Source organism: Peromyscus maniculatus, chromosome 7 (assembly GCF_049852395.1).
Source record: "Peromyscus maniculatus bairdii isolate BWxNUB_F1_BW_parent chromosome 7, HU_Pman_BW_mat_3.1, whole genome shotgun sequence".
NCBI classification, from domain to species: domain Eukaryota; kingdom Metazoa; phylum Chordata; class Mammalia; order Rodentia; family Cricetidae; genus Peromyscus; species Peromyscus maniculatus.
Window position 1 is genome coordinate 42,830,437 of NC_134858.1, and position 19,938 is coordinate 42,850,374.

Here is a 19,938-nt window from a genome sequence, read left to right on the forward strand (position 1 = left end):
GCAGTCAGGGTACATAGAGAAACAGTGTTTCAAAAAACCAAAAAAGGAAAAAAAAAAAACAAAAAAACCCTTCCTTGTTATTATTTTTTAAAATCTAGATGACTATGTGAACTTAAATCTTTAAATCATCTATAACTCCAGTTCTGGAGGATCTGATGCCCTCTTCTGACCTCCATGAGAACCAGGCATGCACGTGGTACACAGATACGCATGAAAGCAAAATACTCATATACAGGAAAAAAAATAATAAATCTAAAATTTTTTGTCTGTGGGTATGTGTGTACAGATGTTTTTCCCATATGCATGCCTGTGAGACATGTGCACGAAGTGTCTTTGGAGGCCAGACTAGGGTGGTGGATACGCTATTGTGGATGTGTGTGTGTACAGATGTTTTTCCCATATGCATGCCTGTGAGACATGTGCACGAAGTGTCTTTGGAGGCCAGACTAGGGTGGTGGGTCCGCTGGGACTGGAGTAACAGAGGTGCCATGTTAGTCCTCTGGAAGAGCAATCAGTGCTCTTGACTGCAGAGCATTCTCCTGCCCCTTCCTTGTGATTTTCAATTTCACAATCATAACTGATGCCACAGCAGCCTCTGTGTGACCAACACAGGTTGGTGAGCAAGTGATGAAGTTAGATGTGAGAGGAAGGTGAGCTGGGTGAGCCACCTGGTCCACCCCAGCTCACTACTCTGCACTGCTTGTCCAGTGAGGCTTTCTGAGCCTTCTTTCCTGGAGTATGAAGTGGGGAGAACACAGGAATCCACCTTCCATAGCACCATGGTGCAAACTAAACAAGTTAATGTATTCAAAATGCCTAAGATGGTCTCTAGCAAATAATAAGGGCTTCATATATGCCAGCTATCATTTGAATGCTAGAACAACTTTCTTCAGAGAAACTAAAATACAAATATACTTTTATTTCCTGGCCAGGCACAGTTGCATATGCCTTTAATCCCAGCACTTGGAAGGCAGAGGTAAGAGGACTCTGTGAGTTTGAGGTCAGTCTGGTCTATATAGCCAAGGCTACATAATGAGAATCTGACTCCAAAACAAAACATTGTTTTCCCTGTGACAAGTGGCTGTAGGAAGACGGCTGCCTTGGAGTACAGGCGCAGATGCTAAGTGTTCCATGAGATAGATACATATTCTCTGACACTTAGAGGAGAGAGCAGAATTAGGATCTCTGAGTCCTCAGGCAAAGGCCTTTCTTGCAGAACTATGTTATACTCTAGATACGGGCAAGGAGACAAAGCAGAACCAAATCCAGTGGAGAGATAAGTAGATACAGTCAGCTGTGGTGTTCAAAGTTGTACTTCCTGAGCTCAAGACAATTTCTTTTTCTTTTGGGTGTGTGTGGGTTATTAGGACATAGCTCTCTTGCAGTTCTGGCTTACCTCAAATGTAGAGGAGACTGACCTTGAAATCTTGATCCTCCTGCCTCCACCTCCTAAGTGCTGAGAATACAGGCTCAGACCACCATGCCAGGCTTAAAATCAGTTTCTTAAAACAGTGCAACCATACACAGAATGATTAGATACAGAAAAAAATTGCTGAAATAAATTCTTCATTGATTCAACATCTTTAACAGTAGTCTCAATGTGCTACACATTTTTAAACTTACAGACAGAACCCAGATACTTTTCCAGTTTTGCTTGGTGAGCAAAAGGGACAAGGAAAATGTGGGCAGAACAAGCCAACTGTGCAAAGGGCAAGGGTCAAGGGCACAAAATCCCAGCAGGACAAAACAGAGGCACCAGCACAGAGATGGCGCCAGAAGCCATGGGGATAGAGCTGTACTTTTCAGAGTGTAAGCCAGGGTCCCCAAACACACCGAAGGCCCACTCCACAGAGCTACAACTTTATATTTGTAAACTAGAAAGAAAGAAAGAGGGGAGGGAGGGAGGGAGGGAGGGAGGGAGGGAGGGAGGGAGGGAGGGAGGGAGGGAGGGAGGGAGGGAGGGAGGAGGCAGTAGTGGCGCACCCCTTTAATCCCAGCACTCAGGAGGCAGAAACAGGTGAATCTGAGTTTAAGGCCAGCCTGGTCTAGAGAGTGAGTTCTAGGTCAGCCACAGCTACACAGAGAAAGCCTGTCCCAAAGTCAACAAACAACTAAATAGGAAGGAAAGAAGGACAGATAACAGTATTTACCTTTTTCATTTTCATTCTTTGATGAGCTGACACTGGAGTTTTCCTGAGAATACATGACATGTGACAGTATCCTCACTTTTGTGACTAATAAATACATACTTCTCTATTCTTCTGACTTCAGTCATTTTCTCTTTTGGTAAAGGGACTGTTTGGTTTTTAAGCTTTATTTTTATTTCTATGTCTGTACCTCGGTGTATGTCATATGTGTGAGAATGTCCAAGGAGGTCAGAAGAGGAATCCAAGGAGGCATTGGATTCCTGGGAGCTAGAGCTACAGGCTGTCATGAACCACCCTATGTAGGTGCTGGGATTCGAACCTGGGTTCTCCACAAGAGTAGCCAGTGTTCTTAACTGTTGAACGATCACTCCAGCCCCAGATTTTAAATTTTTGCATACAAAATTGTATCAACACTTGGAAGATCTACAAAACATTGGGCCAATATTTAGTAAATATGCATTGTGTTATCAGATCAACTATGGGATCCACTAAATGGGTGTAAAGATTATTTTAAAAGACACTGAGATTCCATAGTTGCAGGGGGAAGAAAAAGCTCTCATAATTTCCCTTATGAGAGCCAAAGCAGCAACTTCTAGAGAGCAAAGCTGTCATGAACTGCTCACAGTGGATCTTCTCCCAGAGGAAGAACAGGAGCCATCAAACAAGCCTCCTTTTTTAGAGAGCTTACAGCCCTTCCACTACATGTGGAGGCCAGAGGTAGATGGCAGGTGTCTTCCTCTACTTCCCTCCATGTTATTTTTTTGAGGCAGAGTCCCTTCACTGAACCTACAGCTCAAAGATTAGCTAGACTAGCTAGCTGGGTAGCGCCAGGGATCTGCCTCTCTCTGTATCCCCAGTGTGGGGGATATAGAGATGCTACAGGCCATGTCAGCTTTTCACAGGGGTGCTGGAGATCAGTTCCTTGTGTCTGCACAGGAAACACTGAGCTATCTCTTCTTAAGTTCTGAGACAAGGTCTCTCATGGAACCTGGAGCTTATCAATTCTGCTAGCCTGGCTGGCCTGGCTGGCCAATGAGCTGCAGGGATCTTCTCACCACCCCCATCCCCAGCGCTGGGGTTATAGATGTGTGCTGCCATCCCTGGTTTTTAGCAGTTGCTGAAAATCTCAACTCAGGTCCTCATGCTTGCTTGCATAGTAGGCACTTGACTGACTAAACCACCTCCCTAGTTCATAGACATTCTCATCTACTGAAAGCTCATTTTTCTTTCCACAAAATGGTCTCTAAGTGTTCTCATCCCTCTCCAGGGAATCATTTGGGGACTACAGGAATGAGTCAGCTGGCAAAGTACTCGCGTTGAAAGCTCAAAGATCTGAGTTTAATCTGCAGAACCTACATAAAGGTGCTGAGCATGGTGGGAGCACACACTTGTGATCCCAGCACAGGGCAGGGGAAGACAGCAGATCTCTGGGGCTCACTGGCCAGCCAGTCTAGCCTAATTGTTGAACTCCAGGCCAACAAGAGACCCTCTCTCAAAGGAGGTGAATGGTGTTCATGGGGATGACATCCAAGGTGTCTCTCTGTCTCTGTCTCTGTCTCTGTCTCTGTCTCTGTCTCTCTCTCTCACATACACACACACACACACACACACACACACACACACACACAGTGTTGGCTAATTGTCAACTTGACACAAACTACAGTGTCAAGTTGAAAGAATGTAATGCCAATTGAGTAAATGCCTTATGGGTAGTGCCATCCCTGGGCTGGTGGTCCTGGGTTCTATAAGAAAGCAGGCTGAACAAGCCATGGGGAGCAAGCCTATAAGTAATTCCCCTCCATGTCCTCTGCATCAGCTTCTGCCTCCAGGTTCCTCCCCTGCTTGAGTTCCTGTCCTCACTGCTTTTGACGATGAATGATAGGGAACTGTGAGTGAAATAAACCCTTTCCTCTCCAAGTTGCTTTTGGTCACGGTGTTTCATCACAGCAATAGTAATGCTAAGTAACACACACACACACACTTAAAAAATGTTTTCCCTATAAGTATTTTCTTCCCTCTTCTCTTTGCCTAAGAAGATGGCACAGACCCTCAAATTCTAACCCCTTTAAGCACTGCTTTCTAGTAGTTCTTCCATGTGTATACATGTTGCACGACAAATAAACTTTTTTTCTTATTGATCTGAGAATTTTAATTTGCTAACCCTAAAAAGGTACAGGAAAAGTTTTTCTTCCATTTGACAAACTAGGTAAAAGATCCTTCAAGTTTCAAGGTCTTGTAGGACATGCTACAATCCTAGCACTCTGGAGGCAAAGGCAGGAGGACTACAAACTTGAGGCCAGCCCAGTCTACACAATAAGCTCCCAGTCAGCCAGGACTGCAAAGTAAGACACTGTTTTAAAAAGCAAACCAAAACAACAACAAGGTAAACCATCAGATCTTGGGCAGCCTGGTGGCACAGGCTGTAATACCAGCTATACTGGAGGCTGAAGCTGGGATCTCAAGTTCAATGTTTGCCTGGGTTACAGAGTAACTTTAAAGCCAACCCTGTCAATGTAGACCCTGTCTCAAAATAACAAAAGTAGGCTGGGAATATAGCCCAGTGCTATATTCACACACATATATCAGAGCATGTGTGAGGCACCATCCTAACCCTAACTACAACTCCACCCAACCCCATACACACCCTAACAGATTTTATCACAGCAATTATAGCAGTTCAAAAAGTTTATCAAGGTAGTTTCAGGTTCCACTTCAAAACTAACTTTTAACAAACTGATCATATGAAATGCTTTAGCATATCAAAGAATACTCACAACTATACTTAGAAGCTGTTAAAATAACTCCTGCTCTTCTAGCTCACCTATGTACTGCAATCTCCTTACAGACTTCAACAAGAACGTTTACTATCAGTTAAATTCAGAAAAAATGGTTTTTTTCCACTAAAGAGATTTATAAGCATCTAAACAATGTTATTCTTCAAAATAAACCGATTTAATCTATTTGTCGTAATTTGAATGTAATTGCCCCCGTAATCTCCGAGGGAGTGGCACTATTAGGAGGTGTGGCTTTGTTGGAATGGGTGTGTCCTTGATGGAGAAGTGTGTAACTGCAGGGGCGGGCTTTGAGGTTTCCTATGCTCAGAATAACGCCCAGTATCTCAGTCCATTTCCTGCTGCCTGCAAGATGTAGGACTCTCAGCTACTCTCCAGCACCATGTCTGCCTGCACGCTGCCATGCTCCGCCATGATAATGGACTGAACCTCTGAAACTGTAAGCGAGCCAGCCCAATTAAATGTTTTCCTTTTAAGAGTTTCTGTGGTCATGGTGTCTCTTCACAGCAATAAAAACCCTAACTAAGAAACCTGAAAAACAATTTTTCAACATGTTACTTATGTTAACATACAAGTTTTATGTTATTCTTAAAATAAATCAGCACATAATATATTTTTGCCTTAATATCTAGCTCAGTGAATACTGATAAACAAAATAGATATAAAAATGTTGGAGTCCTTGTTAATTATTAATACCTAAGGGTCCAGGACACAGTGAATTTGAGGCAAATCAATAAGACTATAATTCAAGCAAGTGGTTAGGAGGGCAGAAAGATGGTAAGTTCCAGGCTAGCCAGAACTAGATATGGAGGGTCTACCTCAAACAAACAAAGAAACCTGAATCTTAAAGATCACAAGCAGTAATAATGTTATCATTAATTACTTGTAGCTGTTCAATCAAAGGGAAGAGTATAGAGTCCAGAGCCAAAGGAAATTTGTCACAGGGCCTAGACAGAATTATAGACTCATTTCTACTCTTTAAGATACCCTGTGATGAGTTGCTACATGTCCATATCTGTACCTCATCTTCCCCAAATCAGCTGTGAAAACTGTGGCCGAGTCAATGCTACCATAGGTGGGGTGCTAGCTGTTATGATCACTAGCAACACGAAAGACAATGCTTGGCCCTCAATAGATTCTACATAACTGTTTGAGAATGATCATTGTGACCTACCTCCTAATCATTCACCAGATTCTCAACACAACTGGCCACCCTCCAGAGCCTCTCCTTAATATTCTTTTGAATGTGGAGGTGCCACAGTTAAGTTCTCTCACTTTGGAATATAAATCAGTAAGTGAGCTTGCTACCTATTTTTGACTTAGCATCTTACATATTTATAACAGCCAAGTTTTTCTCAATAAGTTAAATAATAAATAAAATGAATGACAACAACATTTACATAACATTATCATAGAATTCATAATTGTGAATTTTCAAGCACGTGATATCAAGCAACTTGGAAAATTGAGAGTTCAACCAAACTTAAGGCCCCTCCTGCTCTTGTTACAATATTAAGAAGAGGACACGATCATCACCAGATAATTCTTTCATAAATGGCGTATAGTGTGCCACTTGTGGTGCTGAATAACACAACCATTTAAAACATTCCCATAACCTGAGTTTCTGAAGAAAAAAATGACCCTCAGGACATAAAGCAAATGGAATAAGTTTTAGAAATCTTGATCATGGGGCTGTGGAGATGCTCATAGCAAAATATTTGCTACATGTACAGAACAACCTGAGTTCGGATCCCTAGATACCTAAAACTGGGCATGCAATACTTCTGTGTAGTAATTCCAGAACACACAAACAGACAGACACAAAGACACACAGGTTATAAAGTATTAATAAAAATTATGATCATACTTGGAACACAGCTAGTTAACAGTGTGACTTCTCTTTTGAGAAGAAGACTGAGGCCAGGATGAGACCACTTTGCTATATCCTCAGCACTTAATTATTTCAGAGCAGTACCAAGTCTCTGAACTTCTTTATTTCGTGTACTGTAGGGTACTGAGAACATAAAGTCACTGGAGAATTCAGACAGGTTTCTTTCTCAAATGAGAACAATGGCCTGGCCCTGACACACAAATACACATGCACACCGGATCCATTTTCAGGAGCAGCAATTACCTTCTGCCTTTCTCACAGAGCTTCTCAATTTCAGCTTTCAGGTCCTGCTCCTTTTGCAAGAACTCCTTCTTTTCTTTCTCTATCTTCTTCTTGGTTTCTTCCCGCTTTATGGTCACATCCTGAATCGCCTTTAGTATCTCCTAAATCCCACACAAGGACAATCACACAAATAAAGAAATGTTATTTTGGGGGGCTTTAGGTTTCCATTTGTTTGTTTTAATCTGGAAGTTTATTTTCTGTGTGTGTGGTGTTAGAGTTCTAAACAAGTGCCTGGTACATGACAGGCAAACACTCTATCACTGAGCTATACACCCAGCCAGCCCTGATAGGTTTTTTGTTTTGTTTCGTTTGGTTTTTGAGATAGGGTCTTACATAACCCAGACTGGGCATATGCTCCACACACAGACGAGGCTGGCCTTGAACTCTTGACCTCCTTGCATCCACTTCCACTTATTTGGATTGCAAACATGTAGCACCTTGCTCAGTGTTTTTGTTTTTTTTAATTTTGTTTTGTTTTGTTTTTCAAGACAGGGTTTCTCTGTGTAGTTTTGGTGCCTGTCCTGGATCTCACTCTGTAGACCAGGCTGGCCTCGAACTCACAGAGATCCTCCTGCCTCTGCCTCCCAAGTGCTGGGATTAAAGGCATGCGCCACCACCACCTGGCATGTTTTTGGTTTTTTGAAACATGGTTCTATCCTGCATCCCTGACTAGCCTTGCCTTCCTATGTAGCAGCCCAGGCTGGCCTCACACTTGCTGCAGTCCTCCTCTCTCAGCCTCCCAGCAGCAGATGTTGTTGATCCACTACTCTCACCCTGATGGTTCACTTCAATTATTATAAACTCATATGCTGACTTATTGGAATCAAGCAGAACTGAACGAATCAATTCCATAAATTTCTGTTTTTGTTTTTTGTTTTTTTGAAAACCAAGCCTCTAGAAGAAAGTTATATGGACATAAACTTCAACTCAACAAGACAGTTCTAAGAATCACTGAAAAATGGAATGTGGGGGCTGGAGAGATGGCTCAGCAGTTAAGAGCTCTGGCTGTTCTTCCAGAGGACCCAGGTTCAATACACACAGCACCCACATGGTGGCTCACAGCTGTTTGTAACTCCAATTCCAAGAGATCTGATGCTCTCTTCTGGCCTCCCAGGGCACTCGATACAAGTAGTGCACAGACAAAGGCAAAACACCCATATGCATAAAATAAAATCAATTTCTAAAAAATGGAACATGAGACTGGGGAGACCTCAGTCAGTAAAGAACTTGCCATGTAAACACACTGATGAGCTCAAGTCCTAGAACCACAGAAAATAGTGAGGTGTAGTGGCATGTCCTTGCTTCCCATCTTCAGAAAGGAAGAAACAAGGGCATCCTGGAGCTTGCTGGACAGCCAGCCTAGTTCTAGATCCAAATGAGAGATTCTGTCTCAAAACACAAAGTGGACAGAGTCTGAGGAATGATTCCTCAAGGCTGACCTCTGGCCTACACACACATGTACATGTATCTGCATGTACACTTGCTTGTGTACACACAAACACACACAATTTATTTTATTTTTGGTTTTCTGAGACAGGGTTTCTCTGTGTAGCCCTGGCTGTCCTGGAACTCACTTGGTAGCCCAGGCTGGCCTTGAACTCACAGAGACCCGTCTGCCTCCGCCTCCCGAGTGCTGGGATTAAAGGCATGTGCCACCACTGCCCAACACCAATTTATTTTTTAAAGGAATGCACTGTGTAGCAAAGCTCAAACAAAGACTGAACAAACATCTATTGAGGGTGCTGAGACAGGCATTCTTGTTTCAGGTGGGAGTTTGCTACATCCAACAAATATGCTCTTGATTTATTATAGTTCTGTTCTACTGTAAGTGGAATTTGCTGTTTGTATGCTGTGCTGGATAGTTTTAGGTCAGCTTGACACAAGGTGAAGTCATCCGAGAGGAGGGAACTTCAATTAAGAAAACGCCTCCCTAAGACTAAGTTGTAGGCAATCACAAATAGTGATTGATGGGGAAGTGCCCAGCCCATTATGGGTGGTACTATCCCTGGGCTGGTGGTCCTGGGTTCTGTAAGAAGCAGACTGATGTGGAGTAAGCCAGTAAGCAGCTCCCCTCTATGGTCTCTGCAGCAGCTCCTTCCTCTAAGTTCCTGCCTATTTGAGTTTCTGTCCTGACTTCCTTTGATGATGAACAGTGATGTAGAAGTATAAGCCAAATAAACCCTTTCCCCTCCAACTTGCTTTTTGGTCATGGTGTTTCATCACAGCAATAGTAACCCTCACTAAGACCTTTGCTGTCTTACTATGCAACAACAGGAACAAATACATATATGTTTTCATACATTTATAAGAAGACAAACAATACAAAGGTTGTCACCTATAATTATTCTGTTTCACACAACTCTGTCCATAACAGTAATCAATGTATTAAGTGCTTTGTGTTGTTTTCACATTTTCTCACTGATGTTTGGGTGGTCGTGGAGAGCCAGCTCAGGGCCTCACACAAAGCATACATACTACTCCTAAACTATATTCTTGGCCCATTTTTCCATTTCTAGTGAGGCCATTTTGTGTGTGTGTGTGTGTGTGTGTGTGTGTGTGTGTGTGTGTGTGTGTATGTGTGTATGTGATGCCATTTTATATTCATTTTGCATCTTGCTTTTTTCCACTTGGGTAACTACACTATGTCAATAGCTACAGATATAACTAAATCATATGGACATTTCCAGGCTCTTTAACCATTCTGTTAAAAGTTTATCAGGTTGACTGAAACTTTTTTGAAACTACTTTTCCAACCTAATCTAATGGGGGGCGGGGAACACGACCACACCCACAGTAGGTGGCTGAGATAGCCTGTAGTCCAGACTGGCCTCAAACTCATTATGTAGCTGAAAATGACCTTGAACTCTTGATCCTTCTGCCTCTGCATCAAAGAGTTAGATTACAGGAATGTGTCACTTAAATTTTTAAGCAATACCAAAATAAACATTCTCTATGTCCACACATTCATACACGAAAGTTTGCATCTGTAGAATGAACTCCCAGTAAGACTGCTTGGTCAACTGATTTATTATGTATTTACAGTTTTAACTGATAGGTCTTCCGTAGTGGTTTGAATGAAAATGGCCCCACAAGAGGAGCAGTACTATTGGGACGTGTGGCCTTGACACAGTAGCTGTGGTTTTGTTAGAGGAAGTGTGTCGCTGTAGGGCAGGCTTTTAGGTGTGACACTTAGTCAACTTCCTGTTGCCTGTAAGATGTAGGACTCATAGGCAGGTGGATCTTTCTGAGTTCGAGGCCAGCCTGGGCTACAGAGTGAGTTCCAGGAAAGGTGCAAAGCTACACAGAGGAACCCTGTCTCGGAAAACCACACACACCCAAAAAAAAAAAAAAAAAAAAAAGCTGTAGGACTCTCAGATTCTCAGATGCTCCAGCACCACGTCTGTCTGTACACCACCATGCTCCCCATGATGACAATGGGCTGAACCTCTGAAACTGTCACCGTAGTCAGGGTGTCTCTTCACAGCAATGGAAACCCTAAGACATCTTCCTAAGTTTCCAAAAGGAGCACCACAGCCCACGGCCCACAATCAGCTCACTTCATCTCAGCCTTGACGATGCTGTTTTGACACTTAACTAGATCTTTTTTATTGTGCTTGAGGTTTTCACTTACTAATTTGTTTTTCCAGCTTTCAGATGTAGATTTAACCTAAATGAAACTACATTTTTGCATGATATAGATTTAAGTTAAGTGTTTACTAGTCAATAATGTCAACAAAATATATTAAATAAATGATGTTTTTCTCTCTGTACTAAAATAGAAGGGTCTGGAGAAGATGCCCTCAATGCTTCTTTTTATACTTAAATGTTTTGGGGAGATTAAAAAATAATATGGGGCTGGAGAGATGGCTCAGAGATTAAGAGCATTGATTCCAGAGGTCCTGAGTTCAATTCCCAGCATGTAATGAGACCTGGTGCCCTCTTCTGGTCATACATGCTGTATACATAATAAATAAATAAATCTTAAAAAAAAAAAATTATGGCCAGGAGGTTGTGGTGCACGCCTTTAATGCCAGCACTTGGGAGGCAGTCAGGCAGATCTCTGAGTTTGAGTAGCCTGGGCTACAGAGTGAGATCCAGCATAGTCAGGGCTACACAGAGAAAGCCTGTCTCAAAAAACTAAAACAAACAAACAAAATCATGTGTCTATGTGTGTCTGTGCACATGTGAGTACAAGTGTCCACAGAGTCCAGAAAAGGTGCTGTGTCCCCTGAAGATAGAATTACAGGCAGTTAGAGTCACAGGCAGTTGTGAGCTACCTGACATGGGGGCTGGGAAGCAAGCACAGGTCCTCTCAAGAACAGGAAGCACTCGTAACTGCTAAGCCATTCCTCCAGCCCTAGTTTCATTAAAATTTGATAAGCCTGCTACGGTGGTCTATAACTGCAATCCCAATATGTGGAGAGGCAAAAAGATCTTTTTTTTTGTTTTCTTGAGACAGGGTTTCTCTATTGTAGCCTTGACTGTCCTGGAACTCACTCTGTAGACCAGGCTGGCCTTGAATGCACAGAGATCCATCTGACTCTGCCTCCCGAGTGCTGGGGTTAATTTGTGTACCACCATTGCCCAGCACAAAAATCGAGCCTGGCCTACACAGAAACTGTCATTTCAAAAACCAAGCAAACCCAAGAAATACTGATTTTCTTTTACTCATTAGCTGTGTGTGTGTGTGTGTGTGTGTGACAAACACATATATACATACTTCTTTTTCAAGGGGGTGGATGTTTTTTGAGATATTGTCACCACATAAGCATAGCTGGACTAGAGCTTGCTATACAGACCAGGCTGCCTTCAAACTCACAGATCTCTACCTGTGTCTGCCTTCAGAGTGCTGGGATTAAAAGCATATGCCATCACTCATGGCCATAAATACGTAATTTTAAATCTAGGTTCTGCATATGAGAGAAGACACACAATAATTATCTGAACTGCAATTCCTTTCCTTCCCTTCTTTTTCTCTTGTGATTCTGGAAATTGCACCCAGGTTGCTGAGTATGCTGGGCAAGCTCTCTGCCACTGAGGTACATCCCCCAAATGTCAGTATCTGCAGACTACCTGGTGATTCTTCATTTCTTCTTCTCTCCTTTGCTGAAGCTGCTTTAATTGCACTTGAAGCTGATTCTCCACCTGCCTCTGCTTGTCCAGGACTTCTTGGTAACGCTCCTTCAACAGGGTTCTCTCTGTCATCATTTTGTCCTATTAGGAACAACAGAGGTTTCATTCACCAGGTTTTTGTTTGTTTGTTTTGTGTTTGAGAAAGGGTCTTATAGCTCAGGCTAGCCTCCATTTTGTTATGTTGCTGAAGGATGGTCTTGAACTTCTGACCCTTCTACCTGCATCTCCTATGTGTTGCAGCTACAGGCGTGCATCACCACATCTAGTTGATGCTGTACTAGGGACTGAACCCAGGGCTCCTACATCACAGGCAAGTACTCTATCTATCAACTGAACTGTTGTTCCCCATCTGTATCTGGGATGCGACTGATCAATCACACTGTCCAATACAAAAGCTATTAACTGTGTATTGGCTGAATGTGGCTAGGTAACCCAGTTAATCAAATATGATAAAACAGAAACACCCAGGACCTCAGGAGCCTAGACACAGTTCACGGACTCCAAAGCTGCCTGCAACTAGTGGCTACCATACCAGATAGTACAGACTGAGAACATCTGCATCACTGCAGATTTACCATTATTCAACACTGTGCTAAAGCAGGGTTAGCCACTCATGGCATGTGGGCCAAATCCACTCTTATTTGCTCTCATCAATAACAGTTTAATTGGAATGTACATGCCCACTGCCTTACAGGTTGTTGCCCACTCTAACAGCAGAATGGAAAGGTTGTAACAAAGTCCATAGAGCCTATATGTCCTGTATGACCATTTACAAAAAAAAAAAAAAAAAAAAAAAAAAAGCTTGCCAATCTTTGCTATAGGAGAGAAGGTAAGGAAGTGAAGTACAGGGCTGGGGACTTAGCTCAGTGGTAGAGCGCTTGCCTAGCAAGAACAAGGCCCTGGGTTAGGTCCTCAGCTCTGAAGAAAAAGGAAAGTGAAAGTGAAAGTACAAAGCCATATCCCCACTTAAAATGAATCCAGGAATAGGAAGCCATGACAGCCATCAGCACTGAAGCTGACAGACCCACTAGGAGATCTAGGAAACCAGGTACTCAGGGCCACTCAGCAAGCTCCTACAACAGCTGGGGGTTAGAGGTCACACTCTGGTCAGATGTGGTGGCTTATGCACATAACAGTCTAAGACAAGTTTCCTGAGAGTCTGAGGCCAACCTGAAGCACAGCTTGTTTTAGTCAATAAAAAATGAAATAAATAATACAAAGCAGGTGGGCAGGAGCCATAGCAGTGACTCAGTGATTGGGAGAATGAACTGCTCTTCCAGAGGACCTGAGTTCAGTTCCCAGCACCCATGCCAGACAGCTCACATCTGTCTGTAACTCCAGCGCTAGGGGGTCGGACACTATCTCCTAGTCTCCAAGAATACTGCACACAAAGACACATACACACAATTAAAAATAAAATTAAAGAGCCTGATTTACATAGAAAGTTCAAAAAAAAAAAAAAAAAAAGAACAAATAAAGGATGCAACTTTAGTCACAAAACACCAGGGCTAGTTCAAAAGGTCTTTTTGGAAAAAAAATTTTTTTTCATTTTATTTATTTACTATCATTGTGTGTGTATAGGTGTAGGATATATGTGTAGTACACATGTGTTATAGCATGTATGTGGAAGCCAGAGGACAACTTAGTGGAGCTAGTTCTCTTTCCAACTTTTAAAAGATTTTTTTTTAAGATTTATTTTATATGTATCAATGTTTTGCCTGCATGTCTATATGTGCACTGTGTGTGTGTGTGTGTGTGTGCGTGTGTGTGTGTGTGTGTGTGTGTGTGTGTGTGTGCGCGCGCGCGCGCGCGTCTGGTGCTTAAAGAGATCAGAAGAAGACATTAGCTCTCCCAGAACTAGAATTAATGATTGTGAGCCATCATATGGGTCCTGGGAACCAAACTCAGGTCCTCTGCAAGAGCAATAATTTTTATTTTTAGTTGTGTGTGTGTGTTCACATGCATGTTTAGTGCAAATGCCCAAGGAGGCTCCATGCTGGATCCCTTGGAAGTGAGTTACAGACAACTGTGAACCATCTAACGCAGGTGCTGGGAACCAGCCTCGGGTCTCCCGAAGAGCAGCAGGTGCTTTACTTGCTAAGCTGTCTTTCCAGTCCGCCCCGCTTCCGTTCTTACAGGTGCTCTGGGGTAGACCTCTGGTCATCAGGCTTAAATGGCAAGCACCCTGACCCACTAAGCCATCTCATTAGCCCAAGGGGACTATTTTAACACATAAATATCTCCTACCTAAAGTTCTGTTATTTGGGGTTTTTGTTTTATTTTGTTTTCTTTTTTCTTGCGATACGGTCTTTGCAACCGGCTGGTCTTGAACTCAAAATGCATCCAAGGCTGGCCTTAAACGCCTGATCCTTCTACTTCAACTTCTCAAGCGTCTGTCTAAAGGTTGTTGCCACCCTTGCTCAGTAATCACGCCTCTTTTTTTTTTTTTTAAACAAAACTTAACAAACAACAATTAACTGCCAAAGCAAGATCCTGTCTTAAAAACCAAGTGTGGGTTAGGGATGTAATTCAGTTGGTGAAATGCTTGACTGGCATGCACAAAGCCTGGGGCTAGACCCCCACTACTGCAGAAAACCAGGCATGGTGTGGCGCATGGATATCCCTGGCACTCAGAAGGAAGAGGCAGGAAGGCAGTTTGAGACCGCCTCCACTAAGGAGTCAGTTCAAGGCCAGCCTAGGTAAAATGAGACCCTTCCTCCAAAGTAAAAATAAATAAAACTCCTCACACCAGTCTGGTGGCACCCACCTGTAACCTCAGCATTTGGAAGGCTGAGTGGGAGGATTATAGCTTTAGGGCCAGCCTGAGCTACACAGTGAGACCTCATCTAAAAAAACAGCAAAACAAACCACTATCAAGGGACAAAATGGAAAATATGTAAGTAAGCAACACATATGAAAAAGAATTGATAGTGACAGAAGCTTAACACGATTACTAAATAATTTAAGAGTCTAGAATGTAAGACCGAATGACTCAAACCCAGTATACTGTGAACTAATTTAGCATACCCAAACTATTTTATTCAGTGTGCAGAGCCAGCTTTTTGAGGCAGTTTCTCATGTATCAAGGCTGGCCTCAAACTCACTACACAGCTGAGGCTGATCTTCTTGCCTCGACTTCTCAAGTGCTGAGATTATACTCATGAACCACCACACCCAGTAAGGATCAGCTTTTAAAGAAACAACGGGGCCAGGCTTGATGGTGTATGCCTTTTAATGCCAGCACTTGAGAGGCAGAAGCAAGGGGATCTCTTCAAGTGTAAGGCCTGCCCAATCTATGTATCAAGTTTCAGGCTAGCCAGAGTGAGACCCTATGTCCTGGCTGGTTTTGTGTCAACGTGACACAAGCGAGCGTCATCAGAGAGGAAGGAGCCTCAGCTGAGGAAATGCCTCCATGAGATGCAGCTGTAAGGCATTTTCTCAATTAGTGATCAATGGAGGAGGGTCCAGCCCATTGTGGGTGGTGCCATCCATGGGCTGGTGGTCCTGGGTTCTATAAGAAAGCAGGCCAGCTAGGCAGTGGTGGTGCATGCCTTTAATCCCAGCACTTGGGAGGCAGGCAGAACTCTGTGAGTTTGAGGCCAGCCTGGTCTACAGAGTGTTACAGGACAGCCAAGGCTACTACACAGAGAAACCCTGTCTCAGTAATGAAAATGAAAAATGAAAAAAAAAAAAAAAGCAGGCCAAGCAAGCCACGGGAAGCAAGCTAGTAAGCAACACTCCTTCATGACCTCTGCATCAGCTCCTGCCTCCAGGAGCCTGCCCTGTTTGAATTCCTGTCCTAACTTCCTTCAGTGATGAACAGCAATGTGGAAGTGTAAGCCAAATGAACCCTTTCCTCCCCAAAACTTGCTTTTTGGTCAATGGTGTTTTGTAGTAGCAATAGAAACCCTACCTGCCGGGCAGTGGTGGCGCACGCCTTTAATCCCAGCACTCAGGAGGCAGAGCCAGGTGGATCTCTGTGAGTTCGAGGCCAGCCTGGGCTACAGAGTGAGATCCAGGAAAGGCACAAAGCTACACAGAGAAACCCTGTCTCGAAAAACCAAAAAATGAAAAGAAACCCTACCTAAGACACCTATCTCAAAAATAATTGAATAAATAAAAATTAATTGAAAAATGATAAAAATGGATTGTGTCAGGGTCAAAGTAACCAGGATAAGAGGAAAATTACATAAGAGGAAAAGAATACTGCTAAAAACACGGGGATGCTTCATCTGGAAAGGTTCAAGCTTGAGAGTTAAAAATGGGCACAAGGCCAGCTGTGGTGGCATAGATTTTAACCCCAGCCCTCAGGAGGAAAAGGCAGGCCAATCTCTGAGTTCAAGGCCAGCCTAGCCTAAATGAGTTCTAGGCTAATTGAAACTACATTGTGAGATCCTATTTCAAAAACAAAAGAAAATGCCTTGCATTAAAAACTTCACAGCACGATGGGCGGGACTGGTGGGCCCCTTTAACCCCAGCACTTGGGAGGCAGAGATAGGCAGAACTCTGTGAGTTCCAGGCCAGCCTGGGCTACAAAGAGAGTTCCAGGACAGCCAGGGCTACACAGAAAAACTGTCTTGAAAAAACAAAACAAAAAAAGCAAAACAAAACAAAATTTCACAGCTCTTTCAAAAACGAAGACAGGAACATTAGGAGCTAAAGGTCACACACACACACACACACACACACACACAGACACACACACACACACCATATTGTGAATTCAAGGTCAGCCTATGAGACCTGTTTCAAACAAAACAGAAGTTACATGTGGTAGCTCACTCCAGTAATTCCAGCAATCCCATGAAGAAGCGCTATGAGTTCAAGGCTGGCCTGGCTACAGAACAAGACCCTTTGTCAAAACACAGAAAGTGATGGTCGCAATAGTGCAAACTTCTAATTCCAGTATTCAGGAGGCTATAACAATGACACCCGACCCCAAAGAATAAAAATAAGGGACGTTTTAAACCGCACGGAGAGAGCAGTAATAGAAAATGAGTTCCTAAATGAGTCACTAACCCAACAGGAAATGTAGCAGGGACTGCAGAGGTCCGTCCTCCCTCAGCAGGCCTGGCGTAAGAGATCCTACGAAACTGTAACAGGCCAGGTGAGGCGGTCCACTCCCACTGTCAGGGACTGTACAAAGATGGGCATTTTCCCAACCAAGATGACAGCGCTCTACAACCTGCCTTCCAATGGCTTTATGTGACAATGACGTCTTAAGTACACACTTACCAGATTCTTTTCAATATCTTGATCTGTGTTTACCTCTGAATCTGCTGTCTTAAAGTCAGTCTACAAAAAAATAAATAAATAAATAAAATTATATTCAAGGCTTTAAGTCACTTTAACACAAGCAGAGTTAGTCTAGACCTTCACCCAGAAACCAGCAACAAAGGGCAAAGCAGCAACATAGTTCTGGCAAACAGACACCACCACCTCATGCAATCTTCATTTACCCCACAAGGTAGTCTAACATCTGCCTAAGAGAAAGGAGCAAATCTACGAGAATAACTGCCTCCTGCAATCTGCTGTGCCCATAATTTCTTCCCACAACAAAGCACACTGGAATCACTGGACTTCCTGATGTAGACTGGACAATTAGCAAGGAGTCCTAATGGAAGGACAGAGTATGATTGCTAGCCAGGCAGTGGTGCCACGCACCTTTAATCCCAGCACTCGGGAGGCAGAGGCAAGCAGATCTCTCTGAGTTTGAGGCTAGCCTGGTCTACAGAGAATTCTAGGACAGCCAGGGTTACACCTAGAAGCCCTGTCTCAGGGCAAAAAAAGAAAGTATGGATGCTAAGGACCTACATCAATCAAGTTTTCATCCAAAGAGATAATACCGAGGTCATAAGGGTTCCTACGTGGTATACAATTAGACACTGGCCTTCTTGTCCCCACACAGCAGAATAAAGCCACTGCACAGCACTGTATGCAGACAGAATGATGACTGCTAGCAAAAAAGGCCACAGTGCAGTCCTCTACCACATAAGAAAATGGCTTCTACCCTCACCTCCCCCAATTCCATTTTAGTAGTAAAACTTGATACTTGACCTGTACAGCAATGTTCTGAGAAAGCTTCAGGGAAGAGCTATCCTGATCATCATCCTGATCCACTCTGACTCCTTCAACCCCATTTGCAGGAGGCACTACAGGTCGGAAATCCAAGCCTGCATCCCTGCTACCTTCCTTTAGGATGGAGGCTGGTGGGGCTTTCTCTTCAGAGCAATTCCTGGAGGCAAGTTGTTTTGAGTGGCACCCTGCCTTAAGAGACCGGGTGACTGGAGGGATGCTCTCCCGGAGGCTCGTGTCCCCCTCCTCTCCTGCCGGGCTGGTCAAGTCCTTCAAATCAGACTGAGACCCACTGCCAGAAAGACAAAGGGCTGTGGCTACCAAGTTTTCTCCTAAAACCTCCTGGTGCGCTGCTGAAGTATCACTTGCTGATGAACCAGGATTCTGCTCTGGGTGTTCCAAATGGGCATTTCTGTTACTCTCCTTGGTTATCATTTGGCTACTTACACTCGATGGAGACGAGTTCTTCTGTTTCTGGGCAGAATCTTTGGGGCTATCAAAAAAAAAAAAAAAATTTCTGGGGTAAGGTTGTAGCTCAGTGGTATGTTACCTGACTAGCATGCCTTAGACCCTGGATTCTGTTACTAGTACCACAAAAAAGGAAATTTCTCTCTTTACCCAATGTTTGAAAGATTAAATATAATAATTTGTTTTTCAGTGCTTGGGACCAAACCCAGGGCCTTACCATACTTGGACAATGCTCAACCACTGAACCACATCCCCAACATAGCTACTACTAGACCCTATAAACAAAACTAGACCTTATAAACCCTCTCCATCATCAGAACAAACTAGTTTCTATCCAACAATTTCTACCCCATATACAGGTAGTCCAGCCTGGTGGGTGAGAACTTGAGGAAGTTCTAGGAATGGCCTATAGTAAGTACCTAAACACAAGTGACCCTGAAGATCTAAAAATAAATTCTGAGTGCCAATAACTTTCGTGAATAGGGGAAAAAAACAGTACAATGCTAGTTATAGTAGTTACATGTACTAACTTCGCTGTGAATAATATTTTAATAAATATATTGATTAACTGATTGACTGATTGATTGATTCATTGATTTGAAACAGGGTCTCACTGACTGGTTTTGAACTTAAAAATATCTGCCTGCCTCAAGTGCTGGGATTAGAAGTGTGCACCATCACACCTGGCAAAACATTGTTTTTAATTCCAACTTCATGTTCCAAAAAATAATTTACTGGTCCAATAAGATAGCTCAGCGGGCAAGTGTTTGCTGTGCAAGCCTGATGCTCTGAATTCAGTCTCTGTAACACACAGTGGAAGAATAAGACTCCTAAAACACACACACACACATCTAAAAAATTAAATTAAAAATAATAATTGTCCTTCAAAACATATCACATAGATCTTTGAACAAAACCACTATTTAGCCAGGCAGGGGTGGCACACGCCTTTAATCTCATCACTCAGGAGGAAGATGTGTGAGTTCAAAGCCAGCCTGGTCTACAGAGCGAGTTCCAGTACAGCCAGGGCTACACAGAAAAACCCTGTCTCGAAAACAAACAACAAAGAAAACAAGAAAACACTATTTGACTCAACAGTTTGCCAGAGTGGAGTATCACCTCAAGTAGTTGAGAGTACAGTTTCACCTTG

At 43.1% G+C, this 19,938-nt stretch overlaps 1 protein-coding gene across 9 annotated transcripts in view; it reads right to left on the reverse strand.

Annotated features, from left to right (window-relative positions):
* The window catches only part of Rnf214 (ring finger protein 214), a 37,919-nt gene that overhangs the window by 12,476 nt on the left and 5,505 nt on the right, over positions 1–19,938 (reverse strand). For 6 of the 9 annotated variants that reach the window (XM_076576182.1, XM_076576183.1, XM_076576181.1 and 3 more), the window contains exons 3-6: positions 18,303–18,813; positions 17,481–17,540; positions 12,186–12,326; positions 7,074–7,213 (exon numbers count right to left, since the gene is read on the reverse strand). In XM_076576182.1, the coding sequence (XP_076432297.1) occupies positions 7,074–7,213; positions 12,186–12,326; positions 17,481–17,540; positions 18,303–18,813 (852 nt within the window). The remainder of the gene's footprint in view (positions 1–7,073; positions 7,214–12,185; positions 12,327–17,480; positions 17,541–18,302; positions 18,814–19,938) is intronic. The other 3 variants (XM_076576187.1, XM_076576186.1, XM_076576189.1) reach the window with 1 other exon arrangement.